This window comes from Mastigoproctus giganteus, chromosome 9, assembly GCF_048544385.1.
Source record: "Mastigoproctus giganteus isolate SK-2022 chromosome 9, ASM4854438v1, whole genome shotgun sequence".
Lineage (NCBI taxonomy): Eukaryota > Metazoa > Arthropoda > Arachnida > Uropygi > Thelyphonidae > Mastigoproctus > Mastigoproctus giganteus.
Window position 1 is genome coordinate 158,821,488 of NC_143583.1, and position 25,959 is coordinate 158,847,446.

The 25,959-nt window shown below is 39.2% G+C and overlaps 1 protein-coding gene across 1 annotated transcript in view; it reads left to right on the forward strand.

Annotated features, from left to right (window-relative positions):
- Window positions 1-25,959, forward strand: part of LOC150080841 (uncharacterized) — an 852,072-nt gene that overhangs the window by 816,287 nt on the left and 9,826 nt on the right. Inside the window, exon 40 of the mRNA XM_090381010.1 lies at window positions 9,665-9,751. Coding sequence (XP_090237136.1) covers window positions 9,665-9,751 — 87 coding nt within the window. The remainder of the gene's footprint in view (window positions 1-9,664; window positions 9,752-25,959) is intronic.

The following is a 25,959-nucleotide window of genomic DNA, read 5'->3' on the forward strand; positions in this document are numbered from 1 at the left end:
TTTGTTCCTGGCTTGGGGATTCGTGACTGCTTCATGCAGTAACTGATCCTCAAGACAGATTCTGTTAGAGACAGCAGTAGAGCCATAGAAGCCAATGAGAGATGTATAATCATCCTGTAATGGATGTCATCTGAGCCAACAGAGCTCACCTGGACATTGAAAGAGAGAGAGAGAGCAAGTGCCACTTTGAAGTTTACAACTGACATGTCACAGAGAACTGATATAGTAGTAGTAGCAATGGAAAATGATGCAAGAAAGCAATCTTATATAGCATCAGCCAAAAAAAAAAAAAATTTATTCAATCCATCCACTTCCAAAACAGATGGAAGCCTGTTCCAATAATCAACAACCTGCTGGCTGAAGGTAAACTTCTGCACATCTATCCTACACTCATCCTTCTTCAACTTGAATTTATGCTCCCTCATGTTTGTAGTCTCAGTAAGTGGAAGAATGCCATCAACATTCAGCTTACTCAATCCAATCTCACTGCAGGTGTCTAGTCTTGAGATGCTGCAATTTGCAGCAATGAAGCCTTTCTGGTAAGAGCACCCTTTTGTTCCCTTCACCAGTCTGGTTGCCCTTCTTTGCACCTGTTCCAGCAGACCTACATTCTTCCTAAAGTAAGACCTCCAGATCTGTACACAGTACTCAAGATGTGGCCTAACACAAAGGGATAATCACCTCCTTATCCTTGCTAGCAACGTTTCTGTATATCTTTGACATGAGCTGTCCTAGTTTGTTTGTTTGTTATTTGGTTTTTAGGAGCATTAGCAACTAAGGCCACATTGCTCCAGGGATATACGGTGGTCATTCCCTGACCTTTCCGCAGCCTCCGTATTTGGTGGTCACAGGCTTGAACCCCAGTCCAATCAAGAAGCGTGTGCTATGCACTGCTGCTCCTGCCCATCTGGCTACGGAGGCCCCTAGCTGTCCTGGCAGCATGTCTCCACTGCTCAGAGAATTTCGTGTCTGACTGCACAATTACCCCCAGGTCTTTTTCATTCTCCACTACCCTGAATGTAGTACCATACACAGTACCTTGCATTTGTCAATGTTAAACTTCAACTGCCATTTCTCAGCCCATCAATCTAGGAAAATTGGATCGATAGGCTGAGAAATGGCAGTTGAAGTTTAACATTACTCTGGGGTTACTGATCAACTCTGTGTACTACACTCAGGGTAGTGGAGAATGAAAAAGACCTGAGGGTAACTGTCCTGTGAAAGTCCAGTTGAAGGCCAGATTCAACTACTGCTTATTTAAGTTTCCCAAATTATTCGTTGTATGATTCCTTTCGCCTCGAAGGTGGTAATAGTAATTGTGGCATGTGATGCAAGAAAGGCTTATGTAGCATCAGCCAAAAAAAAAATAATAATAATTCACACAACCATTCCCTCTAAATGCTTGTCCAGTTCCTCCTTAAATTTATTTAACCTATCAACTTCCACGACAGATGGAAGTTTGTTCCAGCAATTAACCACCCGCTGCTGGCTAAAGGAAAATTTCCGCACATCTATTCTACATCAGTCTTTCCTCGATTTGAATTTATGCCCCCTTAGGTTTGTAATCTGAACAAGTGGAAGAATCCCATCAGAATTCAGTGTGCTCAACCCATTCAAGGCCTTATACACCTCAATCAGATCACCTTGCAGGTGCCTAATCCCCTTGTATAAGGCAATGGTCAGGCCACAACTTGAGTACTGTATACAGGTCTGGAGGCCTCATTTTAAGAAGGATGTAGAGCTGTTGGAACAAGTACAGAGAAGGGCAACAAGATTAGTGAATGGAACAAAGGGTTGATGTTATGAAGAAAGGCTTAAGTTTTGCAAATTACATGTCTGGAGACTAGGCACCTGCGAGGTGATCTGATTGAGGTGTATAAAGCCTTGAATGGTTTGAACATGCTCAATGCTGATGGGATTCTTCCTCGTGCTCAGAATAATCACCTGAGAGGGCATAAATTCAAATTGAGGAAGGATAGATGTGCGGAAATTTGCCTTTTGCCAGTGGGTGGAACAGACTTCCATCCTTTGTTGTGGAAGTTGATAGCCTAAATAAATTTAAGGCTGAGCTGGACAGGTATTTGGAACAAATTGGAGGGGTGAAATGGGAGTGGGTTTTTTTTTTTTTTTTTTTGGCTGATGCTGCATAAGCTTGCTTTCTTGCATCATATGCCTCTACTATTGCTAATGCTAAATTGCATTCATCACTAGAGATAATTATATCATTTTGGCATGATGTCAAACACTCTTGGCATTTCCTCACATGCAATTTTCCTTTGATTCAAATCTGTGTTGAAGAGCAAGCAATGAAGTTGACAGGGATATTTCTACAAGTCTATCTTCAAAGCAGTATGCAATGTTCACTGTGGTACACCAAATTCTGAGAATTTTTGCAGATGTATTTCTGGGGAGACCTTAAAACAGATTTCTCAACATCTTCACATCTTTCCTGGCTTGCCGAAGACTTTCAGTTCTGGATTATCTTTAATTAATCCCAGGGAAAAGTTTATTTTCCATCTGTAAAGAACCATTCTGGGAGGAGGTTCTTGATCAAATCTTTCTTGAAATGCTTTGCATTTTGCTTCTATAGACATGCCTAGTTTCTGTCTCTCATGAACACAAGTAGTGACCACAATTGATTTTTGTGTGATGCAAGCAGTTGTTCTTAATTATAGTTGTATCACACAAAAACAAAACATTATAAATAACAAAAACAACGTTGATTATTAAGTGATGTTACATAGTTAAACAGGACATAATTACAACACTGGAGTTACAAAGACTTTCAGGACATTTTGTAAGTAAAGGATGGCATATTTCCTGTGTACTTCTCACTTGTAGGATGAATTATCAGGTATTGCGGTGTTGGACTAAATATATTTGTCTCTTTGCTGAAATGACAGTTTCTGGGTCAATGTCTTTATTTTCTGGTTTGTACCTTGTTTGGATCCCCAAGAAGGATTTATATTATCAGGGTTCTTAGAAATGTTTATTTGGTTCAGTGCCTGGACTCCCTGCCTACCATGGTGTTCAAAGGGATACTAAGGCCACCCACATACCATAACTGCACATCTGCCCATCCAAATCCTGTCTCTCAGACCTTGAGGGTAGGGGCATGGCATTGACATAATTGACTCTTGTAGGCAAACCCTCTAGCCAGGTTGGACCTCAGCAAGCCATCCCAGGATATCTTATTAAAGCAGGGGTCAAAGTGGTGTGTTGAAGTTGAATCCCCTCAGCCACCAGGATCCTTCTTTCTGAGATTCCACAGGTTGCAGTGTATAGCATACATATTAGAGTCCTACAATGTTAGCCCAGAACCTAAGGTGTGCACATTGAATGTCAGTGATGCTAATGTGGAGGACTATCAGCATCACATAGGGATTCCCTTACCACACACAAGAATCCATGGTGAGGGCACCTATATGTAGGTAACTGCCAAATGATTTGATGTTTACATCGAACCATTTGTCAATTGCACTCATGGTTTTATAAATTTGAAAATGGAAGAGACTTTCTCTCGTTTTATGTTTTTCTTTTTATCCAGTATATTAATAAAACTTTTGTTTCATTTAAAATAACAAGCATAAAAAATAAAGTTGCATTTAATAAGTAAGTTTTGATATAACAATTTTTTAATATGTAACTCACTACTTTGACTTTTTTTTACTACATTTTGCTGTAATGAAATTTCATCATAACAAATATATTTTGTTAACCAGCATTAATTGATACTGACATCTTGGAGCAGTGCATGCCAGATTGCATAATTATGCCTACATTTTTTTCCTTATCAACTACTTTGAGTTTTGTGCTACACAAATGTTATGTTATTCTGGAATTAATTCTATCTGAATGCAGCATTTTTGCCATTTTTGAACCCATCAGCCTTATTTTTCTAGATCTTATTAAACTAACTTTAATAAGATCTAGCAGGATAGTACACTCTGAGTAATATCATTAACCACCTTACTCACTTGCTTCATCAAAAGAGAGTGGAACACCCATCTGTGTGACTAGAGATGCTATGTGCAAAATAAAGAAAAAAACTAAAAAAAAAAAAATGAGGGGGGTGGAAAGCACAAGGCAAAGGTGAAAATTTTATAGACCTACAATGGTACCACTATAGCCTATTATTGAGAGTTAGCCCAATTTTGTAGGAAAAGTGAAGCTAATCAGTCTCTCTTCTCTCTCTCACCACACACACACACACACACACACACACACACACACACAAGTACCAATGGTAGTCAAATAGAATCAAAATGAGATAGAGGAAGCAATTAACACCAAGGAGAGCTGGAGCAGGGTCACCAGTAAGAAAGAAGTGCTGTTCAACATCAAAGGTGGATATTGTTGGGATATCAGAGACATGGTGTCACACAGATATTAGGAATGCAGAATTGAATTTGGGGAGTACAATATGTACAGAAAAGATAGACAGGATAGAAAGGGAGAAAGAAGTTATGCTGTTAATTAAGAAAAACATAAAATCAAAGGAAGTGCATCCAGTTGACATAGATGGACGGTACAATGTTGAGTCAGTTTGGTGTGACATAAGCACTGGGAAAGCAAAAATAAGAGTAGGAGTGTGTTATAGGCCTAATGACTCGAATCAGTACAATGAACAATTGTACCGAGAAATAGTGGGCTAGTAAATCAGAATGTCTTATAATGGGGGATTTTAACTTCCGAGATATTGACTGGAACTTGTGGATTGGTCACTTGCACACTAGCAAGACTTTTGTGGATTTATTGGATGATTGTTTTCGGTAGCAGCATGTTTCAGAGGCAACAAGAGAGGGTAATATTCTTGATCTGATTATCAGCAGTGATCATTCATGTATTAAAAATTTGCAGATAAAGGAACCACTAGGTGGCAGTGATCACAGTGTACTGATGTGGGATTTACTTAAAGATATAATTACCATCAGGGGTAAAGGAAAGAGTTTTTGCTTCCATAAAGGTGACTACAGTGGTCTCAGACAGTTTAAATTCGGTACAGTGGGACCAATTGATGATGTTATCAACAGCAAATTCTAAGTAGGAAGCATTCAAGGAATTAATTGTGGAAGCTACTAGTCTTTTCATACCTATTAAGAAATATTGTTCAAGGTTTAGGCCTAAATGGCTGTCAATGAATTAATGAGACTCGTGGTAGAGAAGAAAAATGCATGGGATGCATGTAAATTATCAGGCAACACAGAAGCCTATGGCAGATATAAGCTAGTCTGTAATCAAGTCACAAAGGATTTTGGGCAAGCGAAGGCAGATTACAAGAAATGTTTGGCAAAGGATGCTAAGAAAAACAGAAAGGATTTCTTTACTTATGTAAACTCTAAAAGGAAGGGGATGAATCAGATTGGTCCACTTGATATCGATGGTTCGAATGTTGATGATCCTGCTCATATAGCAAACAAACTGAATGTGTATTTTGCTTCTACATTCACACATGAGGAATTATTAAGGAAGGAAAATGCCAGAAGTTTATCAAATTGTAACAGGGTGCTTAATGATTTTGTAATAACTGAGAGCAAAGTGGAGGAGAAATAGTTGAAATTAAACATAAGAAAGGCACCTGGGGTGAATGAAATCTATCAAGTTATATTTAAGGAGGCAGTAAAAGAATTAAGCAAACCCTTAGCCATAATTATGAGAGCATCCTTGGGCTCAGGGGAAGTCCTCATGGACTGGAGATCTGCAAATGTATCCCCAATTCACAAAGGGGGATCGAAGGGTGCCCCAAGTAATTACAGACCAGTTAATTTAACTTCTGTTCCAGGTAAAATAATGGAATCACTGGTTAAAGATGCATTGCAGGATCATCTAGACAAGACTGCAGCAATAATTCAAACACAGCATGGGTTTGTTAAGGGAAAGTCTTGTCTGACAAATCTGATTGGATGCTGTGATGTGGTTACAAAAGAACTGGATGCAAAAAATAATTTTGATATCATATACTTGGATTTCAGGAAAGCTTTTAACACTATTGCGCATGGAAGACTACTGTACAAATTGGAGCAGAATGGTATTAAGGGTAAGTTGCTACAATGGATAAAAGGGTGGTTGAGTGGGAGAAGACAGAGAGTTGTAATCAATGGACGCTGCTCTTCGTGGACTAATGTTATTAGCAGAGTCCCACAGGGTCCGGTGTTGAGTCCACTGTTGTTTTGTATATTTATCAATGATATTGATAAATACAGTATACAAAACTGTCTTTGTATCAGGCTTAGTGTCGAAGTTTGTAGATGATACACAGGTTGGCAGGGTTGTTAATGGCAGTGTGCCGAGAAGTGGCAGTGTAGTTTAACATTGACAATTGCAAGTACTGCATATGAGTAGAAGTAACCCTAGAGGAACGTACCAACTGTGTGGTACTACACTTAGGGTGGTATAAAATGAAAAAGACCTGGGAGTAATTGTGCAGTGAGATATGAAGTTTTCTGTGCAATGCAGACAGGCTGCAAGAGCAGTTCATGGGGTTTTGTCAATGATATACAGGAATTTTGCTAATAGGGAAAAGGTGATTTTCCCTTTGTATAAGGCAATGGTCAGGCCACGCCTTGAGTACTACGTACAGGTCTGGAGGCCTCATTTTAGGAAAGATGCAGATTTGCTTGAGCGTGTACAGAGAAGGGCAAAGATTGGTGAGGGGAATGAAGAAATCCTCTTACCAGGAGAGGATTAAGTTCTGCAAATTGCAAAAGCTGTAGACTAAGCACCTGTGAGGTGATCTGAATGAGGTGTATATGGCCTTAAATGGGTTGAGCACACTGAATTCTGATGGGGTTCTTCTACTTGCTCAGATTACGAACCTAAGGGGCATAAATTGAAACCGAAGAAAGAGTTGTGGAATATGTGTGTGGAAATTTGCCTTTAGCCAGCGGGTGGTTAATTGCTGGAACAAACTTCCATCTGTTGTTGTGGACACTGATAGCTTATATAAATTCAAGAAGGAACTGAACAAACTTTTAGAGGGAATAGTTGTGTGAATTTTTTTTTTTTTTATTTCTTTTGGCTGATGCTACATAAGCTCATACTCTTGCTTTCTTGCATCACATGCCTCTATTACTAAGAGAACAACTTAAGTGAAATTTTGTGGTAAATGAAATAGACTTCTTTATAAAGACAGTTCATCTCTTGATACTTCTTATTTGACATTCCATATGAGAGGGGAAACTAAGAAGAACGTAAAAGAAAATGGAGGGATGGGAAAGCACGTGTGAGGTGCACCTCACTGGGACATTTAACTGTTGCCATTTAAACATATACAAGCAATTTTGCTAGCAGAGATAAGGAGGTGATTATTCCACTGTATAAGGCAATGGCCAGGCCACATCTTGAATAATGCATAAAGGTCTGGAACTGTACGGAGAAGGGCAATGAGATTGGTGAAGGGAACAAAGGGGGCGCTGTTACCAAGAAAGAGCTTCAGTTCTGCAAATTGCAGTGCCTGTTGACTAGACACCTGTGTAGTGATCTGATTGAGGTGTTTAAGGCTTTGAATGGATTGAGCAAGCTCAATGTTGGTAGGCTTCTTTCTCTTGCTCAGACTGTGTACATGAGAGGGCATAAAAATTCAAATTGAGTAAGGATGGCTGCAGAATAGATGCAGGAGTGGATAGCTTAAATAAATTCAAGGAAGAATAGGACAAACTATAGGAGTGAATGGATAGGTGAAATGGGAAGGGGTTTTTTTTGCTGATGCTGTATAAGCTTGCTTTCTTGTATCTTTTGCCACTACTAATACTACAAATTATGAAGCACTAGCTTTAACCAAATACAAATTAGAATACTTTCACACAATGAATACTATTGACATTTCCAGAATCTGGTGTTTTTAAAAATCCCTGCTCTTCCTGCACCTGTCCATACAAATTGATTAACAATTAAACATTGACCTGAAATAAACCAGTGTGTGTGTGTGTGTGTGAGTGAGAGAGATGGCAGTTGGTGTGCTATATGCTTTTCCAACCCTTGGCTTTCTTTACTTTTTGCTTCTCTTCTTAATTTACCCTCTCATAATAAATATGTAGTATCAAAAGGTGAGCTGTCTTCATAAAAAGCCTTTATTTCATTTTTTATCCCTAGTTAAATTTTGTCATAAAAAAAACCTTTTTAACTGATTCACCACTTTGAGCAGCAGGCATATTAAATTGATGGTCCTTAAGCATTTCACATCTGGTGAGTATGGGCTTGGCACACCCAAGGTCCTGAGCTGGATATCATCATTCCTCTCTTTCTTGGTGAGTCCCTTCTACTTCTGACTCTTGTTCCCTCCCCCCCCTCTCTCAGGGTAATTCAGAAATTTTTTTTTGGCTGGTGCAGCATAAGCCTCAGGCTTCCTTGCACCATATGGCTAATAATAATAATAATAATAATAATTTCTTGCAGCTCCTCAGTTGTCAACATTCACAGGATAGCAATGTGTAAAGTATATGAAAATAATTGTAAATGGTGATAAAGGAGATACACTAAAATAAAATTCATAATATAATTTATACTAACCTTCATAAATGTTGATAGGCACAAGATGGTAAATTTTTGCATGAGGGGAAATACATGAAAATCTTGTATTTAATATATTTCTCTCTAATGCTAGTACCTGTTACACACACACACACACACACACACACACACACACACACACACACACACACACACACACACACACACACACACACACACACACACAGTGGTGCAGCCTGCATGCCTCTGCTGTTGCATCATCAGAAAAGCCAAGGGGCATGTGTAATAACAGGATTACAATTAATGAAGAAGTGGAAGAGGAAGCTTCTTCTAAATATTCATATGTTTACATAGATGAAATGCTTTCAGTTCTAGTATTTAGATATAGACAACCTGTGAAAAATATGCCATTCAAATGTTTCATTTTGAAATACCTAATTACATGCCATTTTAAAAACTAAGAATGATATTCCTCTCCATTTAAAGTTTTGCTGTGTGTCACAGCTATGTCAAATTCCTTTTCGGTTGGTAGATTGTAGCTCTGAGTGTGGCTGAGGACTAGATCATTTCACTCATGGTTGAAGCCACTCCAACCATGAATGGAATTATCTGTAGGTTATAAATAAACTTTATAGAAACCAGCAAATTGTTTCTGTAGAAGTTATTTGAAAGAGAGTATACTTTTGAAATTTGCATAGGCAGCACAAAATGCGTAGTCGCATCTTTCCTATTAAAAACTAAGAATGAGATTCCTTTCCATTTAAAGCCTCGCCATGCCATAACAATTTCAGTCTAGTCTCAATTCTGCATTAGTGAGTGCACTGTATGGCATGTCTCATGCTTTTTCATCAATAGACACTACAGAAATAATTCAATGTTTTTTGAAGTTATTGAACAAAATAAAACTGGAATATTTTGTGAATAGTCTATATTTATCATAAATTATTGCCTCCTTTGATATTATGTAAGGTTTGGGTACTTCAGCAGTAATGTGTCATATATGTCATCCAAAAAAAGATATATAATTTTTATTTTGAAATTTAAGGTTTTCACAAACAAATGAACAAAGAAAATATTTTAATATGTACTATATACAATGCTGTCACTGTTAACTAAAGTAAAATTTTTAGTTTAAATTGACTTACTAAGTATAATATTAAAAAACAGCATCTGAATCATTTTATTTATTTTTAAGGTAATTGCTGTTCACAGTCAAGAAGTGACTATTCCAGAGTGTCCACATGGGTGGCAAGGTCTTTGGACTGGGTACAGTTTTATTATGGTAAACAAATAATTTTTTCTTACTTAACCTGCTAATGATCACATGAAATGATAAAAAAGATATTGCCAACTTTGTAGTACATTTTCATGTTATTTGATAACATCTCTCATTTTTAATTAAAAAAATACTTTTAAAACATTAAAACAGAAATGCTTTTAAAACATTTCGCTTGTCACTGTAAATTTACCAGAATGAAGTAGAGAAAAGTGGAAAATCGCTCCGACTTCACTCTTAATTTAAAATTATCTTAATGCAACTGCCAACACGTTAGGAATGAATGCCACTTGCCAGTGCTTCTCAAAAAATTATAAAAGAGGAAACTATCACATCTTGATATGAAATATCTTGCAAATCTGGTCATTACTCGAAGTGAACATCTACTTGCAGCTGATATTTAAATTTGTGAGGAGCTAGTGTCTTTACAACAGTGATTCCCAGCCTCTGGTCTGCACACCCATGGTATCTGTGATCTATTATTAAATCCTTAATTACATTTTTCTATTTTTACATGAAAAAGCATAGCAGTATTACCCATCACCAGTGGTATATCCAGGTATCATCATAAGGTGGGCATGGTGACCAGGTTTTTGAGTTTTATTTTAGAACACCTCCTGCGTTCTTTTTCTTTAATTTCAATTTTTTGGTTGGGGGCATATGCCCCTTCTGCCCATCACAGCTCAAGTAATTGTGGCCAGAGATTATTATCATACAGATAATAATAGAAATATGGGCAACGGTCAAAACACAAAACTTAATACATTGAAAAGCAAAGAAACTCATGCTATTGTGTAAGAGTTATATGAATTACAATAAAACATGTTAAAATATAGCTAATTAGGATCCATAAATAGGAAACAAGAAATTAATGAAAAGATTAAACTTCTTTGTTTGAGCTCCCCCTCAGGATCTTGATGGTCAGATAGTCAAAGACTTCCTGATGCAATGAGTATTATTGCATTTCCATTTACATATCTGATCTGAAGGTATCCAAAAATATTAATAACAAAAAAAAAAACACTGATGATATATACACAACATATATTATTCATTGAAATCCTGAATTTTATTCATCAGTGAGAAGAAAGATACCATCAGCCATGGACAACTGCACAGTGGGTATGGCATCATGATAATAGTTCATGGTTGAGTTGATTACATATAATTTTGCAATACCCCTGCTTTTGGAAAATCTTACAAGATCTAAATCCAGATATTGGACCAGACAGCATTTGAATAAGGATGAACCTGTCTGCAGGATGCAGTTGGTGTTTGTTATTGCACAGGGATGCGGTGGATACTCTAGTGACAGATTGCAAACCTGGAAAACATCAGTAGTATCAGCAAAAAGTTTCACAATAGTCATTACCCTGGTTGTCAATCTCGAAATTTTGCTAAATCAGAGGTGTTACAATTACCTCAGACTGAATACTTGAAGGCAGTCCATCTGAGCAGCCAGTATTCCTCTACAAACAGGTTCTTCAGAGTACTAGGGGAGGTAGTAGATCCCTATAGTTCCACTCCATATAGAAAGGAGTAAATGATGGCTTTAATAGAGCACTTGGCTATGGAAAAGGCATCCACAGTCCAATCACTGCTTTGCATTCCATTTCAGCTTTTGCATTTTTTTGTTCTATGATGAGATCTGTGACTTATTAAATGTGAGCATTCTGTCAAAAACAACTCAAATCAGTATGACATCATCTCAGGGAGAAGACAGCTATAGTGGATTAATTTAGCTGTATATGCATTGTATTGTGATAGCTGGCTGAGCTCATGGTTAATTAGCTGGGTTGTAGTCAGGGGTCATCTTGTGCCTGAATGGTTGTCAATAGCTTGATATCTCAGCATATGACGTTGGCTTTCCACAGAGAAAGGATAGTAGAATAGCAGTAAACAGTAATCCTACAGCACACTGTTTGAACACTCTCTGCTATAATAAGCCTGGATAATCTTTTTTGGTCAAACTGAAAGTGTGACATTCTTTTTGTTAATAGGAATGTTATGAATTTTATTATGCCACCCTTGATATTAAAATAATATCAATCCTTAATTGTGTCATCCCCATATCAATCCCCACAGTGCTACTCCATCTCCTTAATACTTAAGGAGATGGAGTAGCACTGTGATGATGGAATCAGATGTCCCGTTAGGTGTGATGGCAAGTTCAGAAAGGATGTCATTTGATAGCAGATTGGGACTGTAATTCTTGCTGCATAGTAGATCTGTGGTGGAGGCAGTGGAAGTATGTGGGTTGTGAGAGTTGGACGAAGGGCTTTTTCAAGTAGCTTTAGAAGGGTAGAGGTAGTTGCTACTGGTCATAACTTGAGCCAATTGTTTCATTGGCAAGGCTAGAATTGGTGGCAGTGATAACTATAAGCTTAGTCAGCTGAACTGTCATTAGCTTAACAAGGATGTGAAAATCCTAATCTTCAATACAGAGGAGGAAAGGACTGGGATATAGATGTGCTAAATCTTGACATGTGGTCCATCCATTCAAATATGGGTTGTGAGATGTGTTAAAATTTGTTTGCCTTTGGATCGAGATGGATTACAATTAAACCATCTTGTCAGGATGGTTATTGCAAGATCAGAGAGACATTTTCAAGGGTCTGCCAGGGAAAGGTCGTTGTTGCATTATCTGTTTCTGTTGGTCTAGGAACTTGGAGCTAATAATTGTCTTTCATGTTGCTTGTTCTAGTTGATAGTCTAACAGGAAAGTAAGTAATGGAAAGTTGCCAGTGGAGCAGTAATCAGATGAAAACAGAAATTCAAGCTAATGGGGGCCCTCTAGTGAGGGAATGACTCACTAGAAGACCCCCCCCCATCAGCTTAAACTCCCTTGATTGCAGTAATGATTGAATTGATTGCAGAGTGCTACTGAGTTGTGCTTCAAGATTACAGCATTGGTGGAGGAAAGTTGAAAGCCCCACACACACACACACACACACCATGTGATGCATTTGAATGAACCTCATTAACACAAACTTGCATCAAAACGAACCATGCATGTTGTGTCTTAGTTCAAATATGCATCAATTCATGAAATTAACAACTGATTGTTATTGGCATACTAAATGGACCATGGACTAATTGCATTATGGCTGGTTTTTTTAGCATCTGCCACACTGTCTAGAGATTACTATGAAAGCTGTATACTTACTTTCAGTTTCATACGTTCTTTGCATATGTTGAAGTTATTTTATTTAGTTTAGTATTTTCTGCAATAAAAAAAGGTAAAATTTTTTGAAGATTATGCTTGCTGAATTTTAATTCTTTTGTGTGTCAACAAACTTTTATCAAGGAAGTGTGTCCACTTCCTTGATAAAAGTTTGTGTAAAAGGTGTTTTTCCTATAAAATTTAACCCTAAAGGGTTGTTATAATGGATCCATAGCCTGCATAATTTAAATATCAAACAGGACTGAAAAGGAACAGAGATGGACAGTATGTTAGCATTAACATTAGTAGAGGCATATGATGCCAGAAAGCAAGCTTATATAGCATCAACCAAAAAAAAAAAAAAAAAAAAAAAAAAAACTTCCCATTTTACCCATCCATTCTCTCCAAATGTTTGTCTAGTTCTGCCTTGAACTTATTTAAGTTGTTGACCTCCACTACAACAGATGGAAGTTTGTTCCAACTATCAACCTCACTCTGACTAAAGGCAAATTTCTGCACATCTATTCTAAAATTGTCTTTCCTCAATTTTAATTTAGGTCCCCTCAGGTGAGTAATCTGAGCAAGAGGAAGAATCCATCAGCATTGAGCCTGCTCAAACAATTCAAGGCCTTATACACCTCAGTTAGATCACTCCACAGGTGCCTAGTCTCCAGCAGCTGCAATTTGCAGAACTTAAGCCTTTCTTTGTAACAGCAACCCTTTGTTCCACTCACCAGTCTCGTTGCCCTTCTCTGTACTCGTTCCAGCAGCTCTACATCTTTCCTAAAATGAGGCCTCCAGACCTATATACAGTACTCAAGGTGCGGCCTGACCATTGCCTTATACAAGGGGACAATCACCCCTTTATCCCTGCTAGCAAAATTCCTGTATATCATTGACAAGACACCATGAGCTACTCTTGCAGCCTATCTGCACTGCTCAGAAAACTTCATATCTGACTGAATAATTACCCCTTTTCTTTTAGTAGTGGAGTACACTCAAGGTAGTGGAGAAAAGGGGTCCTTTTCTCCACTACCTTGAGTGTAGTACCACCAAGTTGATACATTACTCTGGGGTTACTGCTACCCATATGCAGTACTTTGCATATATCAATGTTAAACTTCAGTTGCCACTTCTCCCATCTGCTCAACTTTTCCAGATCCTCTTGGAGTAGCTTTTTTTTTTTTAGGAGCATTAGCAACTAAGGCCATATTGCTCCGGGGATATGCGATGGTCATTCCCTGACCTTTCTGCATCCTCCTTATTTGATGGTCATGGGCTCGAACCCCGATCTAATCAAGAAGCGTGCGCTATGCACTGCTGCTCCTGCCCACCTGGCTACGGATGGGCCTGTTGGAGTAGCGCACTATCATTACTGCCATTAACAATCCTGCCTTCGTATTGTCTGCAGACTTAAGACATTAAGTCTGATATACTTTCATCAATATCATTGATAAATACAGAAAACAACAATGGGCCCAACACTGAACCCTGGGGGGACTCCACTAATAACATGAGTCCATTGATAACCACTCTCTCTGTCTTCTCCCACTCAACCATCCTTTTATCCATTGTAGCAACTTGCCCTTAATGCCATTCTGCTCCAGTTTGTACAGTAGTCTTCCATGTGATACAGTATCAACAGCTTTCCTAAAATCCAAGTATATGCTATTAAAGTTACTTTTTGCATCCAGTTCCTTTGTGACCACCTCATAATATTCAATCAGATTTGTCAGACAAGGCTTTCCCTTAACAAGCCCATGCTGTGTCTGAACTATAACTGCAGTCTTGTCTAGATGATCCTGCAATGCTTCTTTAACCAGAGACTCCATTATTTTCCCCGCAACAGAAGTTAAACTAACTGGTCTGTAATTACTTGTCACCCTTTGTATATTGGGGACCTCCTCTGAGTCCAAGGAAGCTTTCATAATTATGGCTATGAGTTTGCTTACTTCCTTTGCTACCTCCTTTAATATAACTGGATAGATCCCATCCACCCCAGGTTCCTTTCTTATGTTCAACAATTTCTCCTCCACTTATTACAAAATTAATCTCAGTTATTACAAAATCATTTAGCTCCCTGCCAGAGTTTGATAGGCTTCTTGCCTCCACTTCCCTGTAGACCTCCTCATGTTTGTGAATGTAGATGCAGAATACTCATTTAGTTTGTCAGCTACTCCAGCAGGTTCATTAACAATTGAACTGACAATGTCAAGTGGACCAATCTGATTCTTTTCCTTCCTTCTAGAGTTTACATAAATGAAGTCTTTACTATTTTTCTTTGCATTATTTGCCAAAGAGTTTTTGTCATCTGCCTTTGCTTGCTTAACATCATTTGTGACTTGATAACAGAATATCTTATATCTACCATAGGCATCTCTGTCTCCTGATTAGCATTAGTAGAGGCATTTGATGCAAGAAAACAAGCTTATGCAGCATCAGCCAAAAAAAAAAAAAAAAAAAAAACACCACTTCCACTTCACCCCTCTGTTCGTTCAAAATACCTGTCCAGCTGAGCCTTAAACTTATTTAGGCTATCAACTTCCACGACAAGGGATGGAAGTCTGTTCCACCAACCAACCACTCGCTGGCTAAAGGCAAATTTCCGCACGTCTATCCTACATCTGTCTTTCCTCAATTTGAATTTATGCCCTCTCAGGTGATTATTCTGAGCGAGAGGAAGAATCCCATCAGCATTGAGCATGCTCAAACCATTCAATGCTTTATACACCTCTATCAGATCACCTCGCTGGTGCCTAGTCTCCAGCCACTGTAATTTGCAAAACTTAAGCCTTTCTTCATAAGAGCACCCCTTTGTTCCATTCACTAATCTTGTTGCCCTTCTCTGTACTTGTTCCAGCAGCTGTACATCCTTCTTGAAATGAGGCCTCCAGACCTGTATACAGTACTCTAGGTGTGGCCTGACCATTGCCTTATACAAGGGAATAATCACCTCCTTATCCCTGCTAGAAAAATTCCTATATATAATTGACAATACACCATGAGCCACTCTTGCAGCCCGTCTGCACTACTCAGAGAACTTTATATCTGCCTGCACAACCACCCCCAGGTCCCTTTCATTCTCTACCACTGTCAGTGTAGTACCACAGAGTTGATACGTTGCTCTGAGGTTGCTGTTTCCCATGTGTCAACGTTAAACTCCATTTGCCACCTCTCAGCCCATCTGCTCAACCTTTCCAGACCCTGTTGCAGCAGCATAGTGTCAGTAGTGTCCTTGACAACCCTGCCTACCTTTGTATCGTCTGAAAACGTGGACATTAAGCTTGATATACCATCATCAATATCATTTATGAATACAGAAAACAATAATCGACCCAACACTGAGCCCTCAGGGACTCCACTAATAACATTAGTCCACGACGAGCAGTGTCCATTGATTACCACTCTGTCTTCTCCCCCTCAGCCACCCCTTTATCCACAGCAGCAATTTGCCTCCAATGTCACACTGCTCCAATTTGTGCAGCAGTCTTCCATGTGCAACAGTATCAAAAGCCTTTCTAAGATCCAAGTATACAAATACTTGTATAATATAAAAGTTATTCCCTGCATCCAGTTCCTTTGTGACTGCATCATAGTATCCAATCAAATTGGTCAGGCAAGACTTCCCCTTAACAAAACCATGCTGTGTCCGAGCTATAACTGAAGTCTTGTCTAAATGATCCTGCAGTGCTTCTTTAACTAGTGCCTCCATTAATTTTCCTGGAACAGAAGTTACACTCACAGGTCTATAATTACTTGTGTCAGCCTTTGATCCTCCTTTGTGAATTGGGGTCACATTTGCACATCTCCAGTCTGTGGGTACCTCCCCGGAGTCCAAGGAAGCTCTCATAATTATAGCTAAGGGTTTGTTTACTTCCTCTGCTGCCTCCTTTAATATAACTGGATAGATCCCATCCACCCCGGGTGCCTTTCTTGTGTTTATCTTCAACAATTTCTCCTCCACTTTACTCTCAGTTATTACAAGATTCTCTAGCTTACTGCTAGAGTTGAGTACACCTCTGGCTTTCCCTTCGCTAAATAACTCGTCATGTGTGAATGTCGATGCAAAATATTTATTTAGTTTGTTAGCTAGCTGAGCAGGATCATCAACAGTTGACCCGTCGATATCAAGTGGACCAATCTGATTCATCCCCTTCCTTCTAGAGTTTACATAAGTAAAGAACTCTTTGCATCCCTTGCCAAAGATTTCTTGTAATCTGCCTTCGCCTGCCTAACCTCCTTTTTAACTTGGTTACAGATCAACTTGTATCTCTCATAGGCTTCTGTGTCATGTGTTAATTTGTATGTATCCCATGCATGTTTCTTCTCTGCCATATGCCTTATCAGTTCATCTGACATCCATTTAGGCCTAAACCTTGAACAATATTTCTTATTGGTATGTAAAGCCTATAACTTCCAAGGTAAGTTCTTTGAATGCTTCCCATTTTGCATTTGCTGTTGGTAACATCATCAGTTGATCCCACTGTATAGAATTTAAATACCGTCTCAGTCCATTGTAGTCGCCTTTACGAAAGCAATAACCCGTCCCTTTACCCCTAATGGTAGTTACCTCTTTGAGTAAATCCCACTTCAGCACACTGTGATCACTGCCACCTAGTGATTCATTTATCTGCAGATTCTTAATGCATGAAGAATCACTGCTGATAATCAAATCAAGAGTATTCCTCCCTCTAGTTGCCTCCCGAACATGCTGATGTAGAAAACAATCATCCAATAAGTCCACAAAAGCCTTGCTAGTGTGTGAGTGACCAGCCCCCAAATTCCAATCAATATCTGGGAAATTAAAATCTCACATTATAAGACTCTCTGATTTACTGGCCCACTCTATTTCCCTGTACAGTTTCTTATTATACTCATCAGAGTCATTAGGCCTATAGCACACTCCTACTATCAATTTTGATCTCCCAATGCTTATGTCACACCAAACTGACTCGACACTGCACTGTCCAGCGATGTCCACTGGCTTCACTTCCTTGGATTTTATGTATTTCTTAACTAATAGCATAACCCCTCCTCCCTTCTTATCCAGTCTATCCTTTCTGTAGACGTTGTACTCCCCAAATTCCAGTTCTGCATTCCTTATATCTGTGTGACACCAAGTCTCTGATATCCCAACAATGCCTTTGATGTTTTGAGCAATACCTCAAATTCAGAAAATTTATTTACTAAACTCTTAGCATTGGTGTACACGCAAGTATACATGCACCTATTTCTATTCTTAGCTACCCTAACACAACCCATGTGTTTACTTGTACCAGTGACTCCCAGCAGTCTCTGGAATATCCTGAATCTTGTTTTTCAGGCTTCTGCTCATTCCAATAGAAGCAGTGCAAGAATCTCTTTCACCTCTGCCAGTGGCTACTGTTAATCTATTCGTCTTTGTATCCCCCCAAGCTAGCAGTTTTCCGACCCACCTAACACTGCCTCGATAGCATCAGCAAATATTCTTGCACCCTTTCTATTTAAGTGTATCCCATCCCTGTAGAAGCAATCTCTCCTGTTAACAAGTACAGTCCAGGCTGAAAAAAATTCTACCCCTTGAGCCTTGCACAATCCTTCCAGGGCCGAATTGATCGACAAGGCTCTCATCGTATACTCCCTCCTATCGTGTCTGGGCAGAATTGCAGACACTTTCAAATTCAACCCTATTTCACGGCTTTTTTTTCAACAGTGACCTGTACTTGTTAAGCAATTCTGCCGGTCTCCTACTCTTGATATCGTTAGTGCCAATGTGTACAACTATATCACCTTTTGTGCCCTTAAAAGATGATATCTGCTCTACAACGTCATCAACCTTTGCCCCTGGCAGACATTTCCCTGGTCCTGTTCCACCTATCCTTTTTACAAAGCATGTTCCCCATTTCCCTGACAATAGAGTCACCAACAACTACTAGTTCCTTTGGGACCAGCGCATTCTGCCTTGGGGGTTGCTGCTGTGTTTCACGATGACCAAGTGCAAGCTCTGGCATTGGTGTGGGCAGCTGAGAGCTTGATGGGCCCCTCAATTTAGTTCCTTCGAGGGCATCCACCCTGTCCTTCAAGCTCTCATATAGGCCCATAAGAACGCTGAGTTGTTGCCTGATTTCGATAATTTATGTGTCCCATATATTTTTCTTCTGTGCCACAAGTCTCATTAGGTCATCTGCCATCCATTTGGGCTAAACCTGGAACAGTATTTCTTAGTTGGTATGAATAGCCTAGTAGCTTCCAAGATTAATTCCTTGAATTCTTCCCATTTACAGTTTGCTGTTGGTATCACTACATAGAATTTAAAAACTGTCTGAGACCCCTTTACAAAAGCAAAAACCCTTCCCTTTACCTCTGATTGTAGTTACATCTTTAAGTAAATACCACATCAGTACATTGTAATCACTGCCACATAGTGGTTCCTTTATCTGCAGATTGTTAATGCATAAAGAATCACTGCTGATGATTAGATCAAGAGTATTACTCTCTCTGGTTGCCTCTCGAACATGCTGCTGTAGAAAACAATCATCCAGTAAATCCAAAAAAGCCTTGCTAGTGTATGTGACCAACCCACAAGTTCCAGTCTATATGTGAGAACTTAGAATCCCTTGATTTACTGTGATTAATCTGATTTACTGGCCCACTCTATTTCTCTGTACAGTTGTTCATTGTACTCAGCAGAGTCATTAGGCCTGCACTGTCGTCCACGCATGTCAACTGGATGCACTTCCTTAGATTTTGTGTGTGTTTCTTAACTAACAGCATCACCCCTCCTCCCCTTCTTTCATTTCTGTACACATTGTACTCCCCAAATTCCAATTCTGCATTCCTTATCTCCAGTGGCAGCTCATGACTCTGATGTACAGGGGTGCTGTGCTGTTTCTTAAAGCTACATTAAATTGCCTTGGTTATAAGACATGTAGACATAGATAGTAATAATAATAAGCAAGTTAAAAATACTACAAAACATTAAATGGACACCTACCATTAACAGACTTGGGTAATCTTGAGATTTCATTTAAAAATAAAATCCATTCTTTGGTTTTTATTTGTTGAAAATAGATTAATAACTTTTTCATTCAAGTTTGGTGCACTGTTCAAATCGGCACTGCTCGCTCTGCAGTTTCTTTGACTCATTTTGTCACCTCTAAAAAATGCGTATTGGCAACCTACCAACTAGGTATCAACTTGCCCACTGGGGCTAAAATGTAGAACTGTGTAGTGCACAGTTCCACCTATGGTTAAAATTCAAAGTTGAAAACGATTTTGTGTTTTTACTCGTTTATTATTGGAAATAGAGGATGGTATACCATATGCGAGACCTGTTAAAAAAAAATAATATTCGTTGCATTGCATTGTTCTTCACAAAATTTCATATAAATCCATTGACTGTATATTTAGATTTAAAAAGCTGGGGGTGCTGCAATTCTGCAGTGCCTACCAATAAGCTTCCCCTACTTAACTCTGTGCGACACCACGTCTCTGATATCACATCAGCCTTTGATGTCTTCACCAGCACCTCAAATTCATGAAATTTACTTACTATACTCGTAGCATTGGTATACATGCACCACTTCTTACTCTTAGTTACCCTAACACAACTGTTCTTGGCGCATTATCGCCTCAGTTGCTGATGCGCCAATAAAATACAAACAAACCAAACCAAACCCTAACACAACCCAAGTATTTACTTGTTCCATGATGACTCCCAGCAGCCCTTGAAATCCCAAGTACCTCACTTTCCAGTCTGCTGTTCATTCCAATAGAAGCAGTGCAAGAATCACTTTCACCTTTGCCTGTGGCTACCATTAATCTATTAGTCCATGAATCACCCCCCCACCCAAAGCTAGCAGTTTTCACGAACTACCTAACACTGTCTCGATGGCATCAGCAAATATTCTTGCACCCTTTCTATTTAAATGTATCCCATCCTTGCTGCAACAGTCTCTCCTGTTAACAAGCACAGACCAGGCCGAGAAAAATTCTACCCCATGAGCCTTGCACAATCTCTCCCGGGCCAAATTGATTGACAAGGCTCTCATCATATACTCCCTCCTATCGCGTCTTAGCAGAATTGCAGACACTTTCAAATTTAACCAACACACACAACTTTTTTTCAATGTTGACCCATTCTTGTTAAGTAAGTCCGCAGATCTCCTACCCTTGATGTCATTAGTCCCAATGTGTACAACAATATCACCCTTTGTGCCCTTAAAAGATTATATTTACTCTACGACATCATCAACTTCTGCCCCTGGGAGACATACCCTGGTCCTATTCCACCTATCCTTTTTGCACAATATATTTCCCATCTCCATGACAATAGAGTTACCGACAATAACTAGCTCCTTTGGGACCACTGTATTCTGCCCTGAAGAGTGCCACTGTGTTGCCTGGTGCACAAGAGTGAGCTCTGGCACTGAATTGGGCAGAATACAGTGGTCCCAAAGGAGCTATGGGCTCCCCATTTCAATTCCTTCGAGGACATCTACCCTACTTTCCCATAGACGATTATCAGAATGCCGAGTTGGAGTCTAATTTCTTGACAATATGTACCTAACACACACACTAGATGCAGACACTATGCACCTAGCACACACAAGACGTCCTCTTTGGCTAGATCATGTCCTGTTCCAGAAAGATCCACAAACTTTTCACAAGTTGCACATTTTTTTAGGCTGTGATGCATTGGAGAATCTCCCCCTTCAGTTTCTCCCCTAAGCCACAGCACTATTGCTACTTTGTGCACACTCTAGTCTGGGGCATCATTTCCATTCAAATTTGGTGTAATTAATTAACAATGAAAATTAATAAGGTTAATAGATTTAATTGATTAATTTACTATACTGTACTACACTAGTGTTCAAAGAAAGCACACTACCCATTAAAATTGTAATTGTCATCCAAATAATGTAAGTATGTGGCAATATTTCTTATAGATTGCATCAGGTAAGATTGACCTATAATATTGCATCAGTTGTTACTTTCAGCTATATAAGCACGCTCTGCAAGAGTTGCTACTGTTGCTTTACGAGAGGAAGGATGTCTTCCCGTTATCTTGTTTATAGAGTGTCTTGTAATCAGTTGACAGTGAGTAGATTTCTTTCCAAACTCAAGAATACTGGTTCTGCTGATAGGAAAAAGGAACCGGATGTAAATGAGTCTCTACGCCAAAACAGGACTGCGGTTTAAAAACCGTAAAGCTTCTTCGTCTGAGCTGAAAAGAAATGGGAAGAACATACAGGAGTGGTAACAAGTGCAGTAACAGTCAGAAGCCCCCCTCCTCACACAAAAAATGAAAAAGGCATGATTAGTTTGGTGTAAGTAGCATGTCAAATGGACCCCTGAGCAGTGAAAGTCAGTCATTTTCTCAGATGAGAATGAATTGAACCTGCATGGCTCTAATAGGAGACAAACGATTCGCCGTAGATTACCATCCAGACTGTATGGTGTCTACAGTGAAATTTTCTACCAGCCAAATGATATTGGGATGCATTTTGTACCACCTTCAGTTTATAAAAGGTTCTATAAATGCCAATGGATACTTGGCTATATTGGAAGGCAAATTGCTGCCAACCATTAGAGAACGTTTCAACCTGCCAAATAATTGCATCTTTCAGGACGGCTCTGCTCCTCGTTATCGCGCGAGGAGCAGAGTCTGTAGTTACTTTAGCTTCATTTCTGCATTGGAAGTTCGACAGTAATGTGCTTATATTTGTTACAGGTGAAAAAATGGTGGAAGAACAGTCCATTACAACTCTTAGCTGGCCAGGAAACAGGCCAGACCTGAATCCTGTAGGAACTGTTGGCATCGTGTGGAATCTGCAGTTGCCAGAAAGAAACCAAAGACCCTTCATGAATTTCAGGAAGCTATAATTCGTGTTTGGAACCACGAACTATCAATTGATTATCTTCAGAATTTGATCTCGTCAGCGCCTCAACAGTGTGCTGCTATCATCAGGGCCAGAGTGGGTTCAACTAAATATTAGTTTGCACCTAGTGAACTTTTCATTTTGTTTTCCATTTAAAATTAGAAACTGAAGCAAATTGAGGGTTTCTGATAACATTTCAACCATAATTGTTGTGTTTAACAAAACTATTGTATAAAGGTTGCAAATGCTCATTTTGGAATATTTTGAAAGCACTTATCAAATATTACTTGGCTTTGCCTTAACTATTAATAAATATCTTTTATTTTAAAAAAGGTTAGAAATGTGAAATTCCTAGGTGATGCACTTTCTTTGAACACCAGTGTGTACTTGACTAAGCTTATATGTATTGCCGCTATATAGTTTTACATTATACTTTGGCTATCAAGTCTGCGATATATGCTATCAAGTTATGCTATACTACAACGATCACAATGTTAAATTAGTTATATCCTTAGCTAAATACAAAAGATGTGCCCAGAAAGTGATTAAAACCATCAAAATACTTATTTATTACAATTAAAACCCTATTATTCTTCTGTGCTACTGGTTATGCTACAATATTCCTGCTGTGAATGCTACTAAGCCTATTTAATCTATTTGTAAAACACAAATTAATACGAAACTAATCAAAAATACGATAAAATGGGAAACATGCTTTGTAAAAAGGATAGGTGGAACAGGACCAGGGTATGTCTGCCAGGGGCAAAGGTTGATGACGGTGTAGAGCAGATATCATCTTTTAAGGGCACAAAAGGTGATATAGTTGTACACGTTGGCACTAATGATATTAAGAGTAGGAGACCGGCTGAATTACTTAACAAGTACAGGTCACTGATGAAAAAAAGCCGTGAATTAGGGTTGAATTTGAAAGTGTCTGCAATTCTGCCCAGACACGATAGGAGGGAGTATATGATGAGAGCCTTGTCGATCAATTCGGCCCTGGAAGGATTGTGCAAGGCTCAAGGGGTAGAATTTTTTTCAGCCTGGTCTGTACTTGTTAACAGGAGAGACTGCTTCTACAGGGATGGGATACACTTAAATAGAAAGGGTGCAAGAATGTTTGCTGATGCTATCGAGGCAGTGTTAGGTGGGTCGGAAAACTGCTAGATTGGGGGGATACAAGGACTAATAGATTAACAGTAGCCACTGGCAGAGGTGAAAATGATTCTTGCACTGCTTCTATTTGAATGAGCCGCAGCCTGGAAAATAAGATGCAGGATAGTTCAGAGACTGCTGGGAATCATTGGGGTACAAATAAACACATAGGTTGTGTTAGGGTAGCTAAGAAAAAGAACAGGTGCATGTATACGTGCATGTATTGCGTGTACACCAATGCTAGGAGTTTAGTCAATGAATTTTAGGTATTGCTCAAAACATCAAAGGCAGATATTGTGGGGATTTCAGAGACGTGGTGTCACACAGGTATAAGGAATGCAGAACTGGAATTTGGGAAGTACAATATCTACAGAAAGGATAGACAGGGCAGGAAGGGAGGAGGGGTTATGCTATTAGTTAAGAAATACATAAAATCCAAGGAAGTGAAGCCAGTCGACATTGCAGGACAGTGCAGTGTCGAGTCAGTTTGGTGTGACATAAGCATTGGGAGATCAAAATTGAGAGTAGGAGTGTGTCTTATTATACTCTGAGTATAATAAGAAACTGTACAGGGAACTAGAGTAGGCCAGTAAACCAGAGAGTCTTATAATGGGGGATTTTAATTTCCCAGATATTGACTGGAATTTGGGGGCTGGTCACTCACACACTAGCAAGGCTTTTGTGGATTTATTGGATGATTGTTTTCTACATCAGCATGTTTGGGAGGCAACTAGAGGGAGTAATACTATTGATTTGATTGTCAGTAGTGATTCTTCATGCATTAAGAATCTGCAGGTAAATGAACCACTAGGTGGCAGTGATCACAGTGTGCTGAAGTGGGATTTACTCAAAGAGGTAACTACCATTAGCGGTAATAGGAAGGGTTATTGCTTTCATAAAGGTGACTACGATGCATTGAGACAATATTTAAATTCTATACAGTGGGACCAACTGATGATGTTACCAACAGCAAATTCAAAATGGGAAGCATTCAAAGAACTTATCTTGGACGCTACTAGGCTTTACATACCAACTAAGAAATATTGTTCAAGGTTTAGGCCTAAGTGGATGTCAGATGAACTAATGAGACATATGGCAGAGAAGACAAATGCATGGGATACATACAAATTAACACGTGACACAGAAGCCTATGATAGATACAAGTTGATCTGTAACCAAGTTACAAAGGAGGTTAGGCAGGCGAAGGCAGATTACAAGAAATCTTTGGCAAGGGACGCAAAGAAAAACAGCAAAGAGTTCTTTACTTATGTAAACTCTAGAAGGAAGGGGATGAATCAGATTGGTCCACTTGATATCGATAGGTCAACTGTTGATGATCCTGCTCAGGTAGCTAACAAACTGAATGAATATTTTGCATCGACATTCACACATGAGGAGTTGTTCAGCGAGGGGAATGCCAGAGGTGTATTCAACTCTGGCAGTAAGCTAGAGAATCTTGTAATAACTGAGAGTAAAGGGGAGGAGAAATTGTTGAAGATAAATACAAGAAAGGCACCTGGGGTGGATGGGATCTATCCAGTTATATTAAAGGAAGTAAGCAAACCCTTAGCCATAATTATGAGAGCTTCCTTGGACTGGAGATGTGCAAATGTAACCCCAATTCACAAAGGAGGATCAAAGGGTGACACAAATAATTATAGACCTGTTAGTTTAACTTCTGTTCCTGGAAAATGAATGGAGGCACTGGTTAAATAAGCACTGCAGGATCATCTAGACAAAACTTCAGTCATAGCTCAGACACAGCATGGTTTTTTTAAGGGGAAGTCTTGCCTGACCAATTTGATTGGGTACTATGATGCAGGGAATAACTTTGATATTATATACTTGGATCTTAGAAAGGCTTTTGATACTGTTGCACATGGAAGACTGCTGCACAAATTGGAGCAGTGTGGCATTGGAGGCAAATTGCTGCTGTGGATAAAGGGGTGGTTGAGGGGGAGAAGACAGAGAGTGGTAATCAATGGACACTGCTCATCGTGGACTAATGTTATTAGTGGAGTCACTCAGGGTTCAGT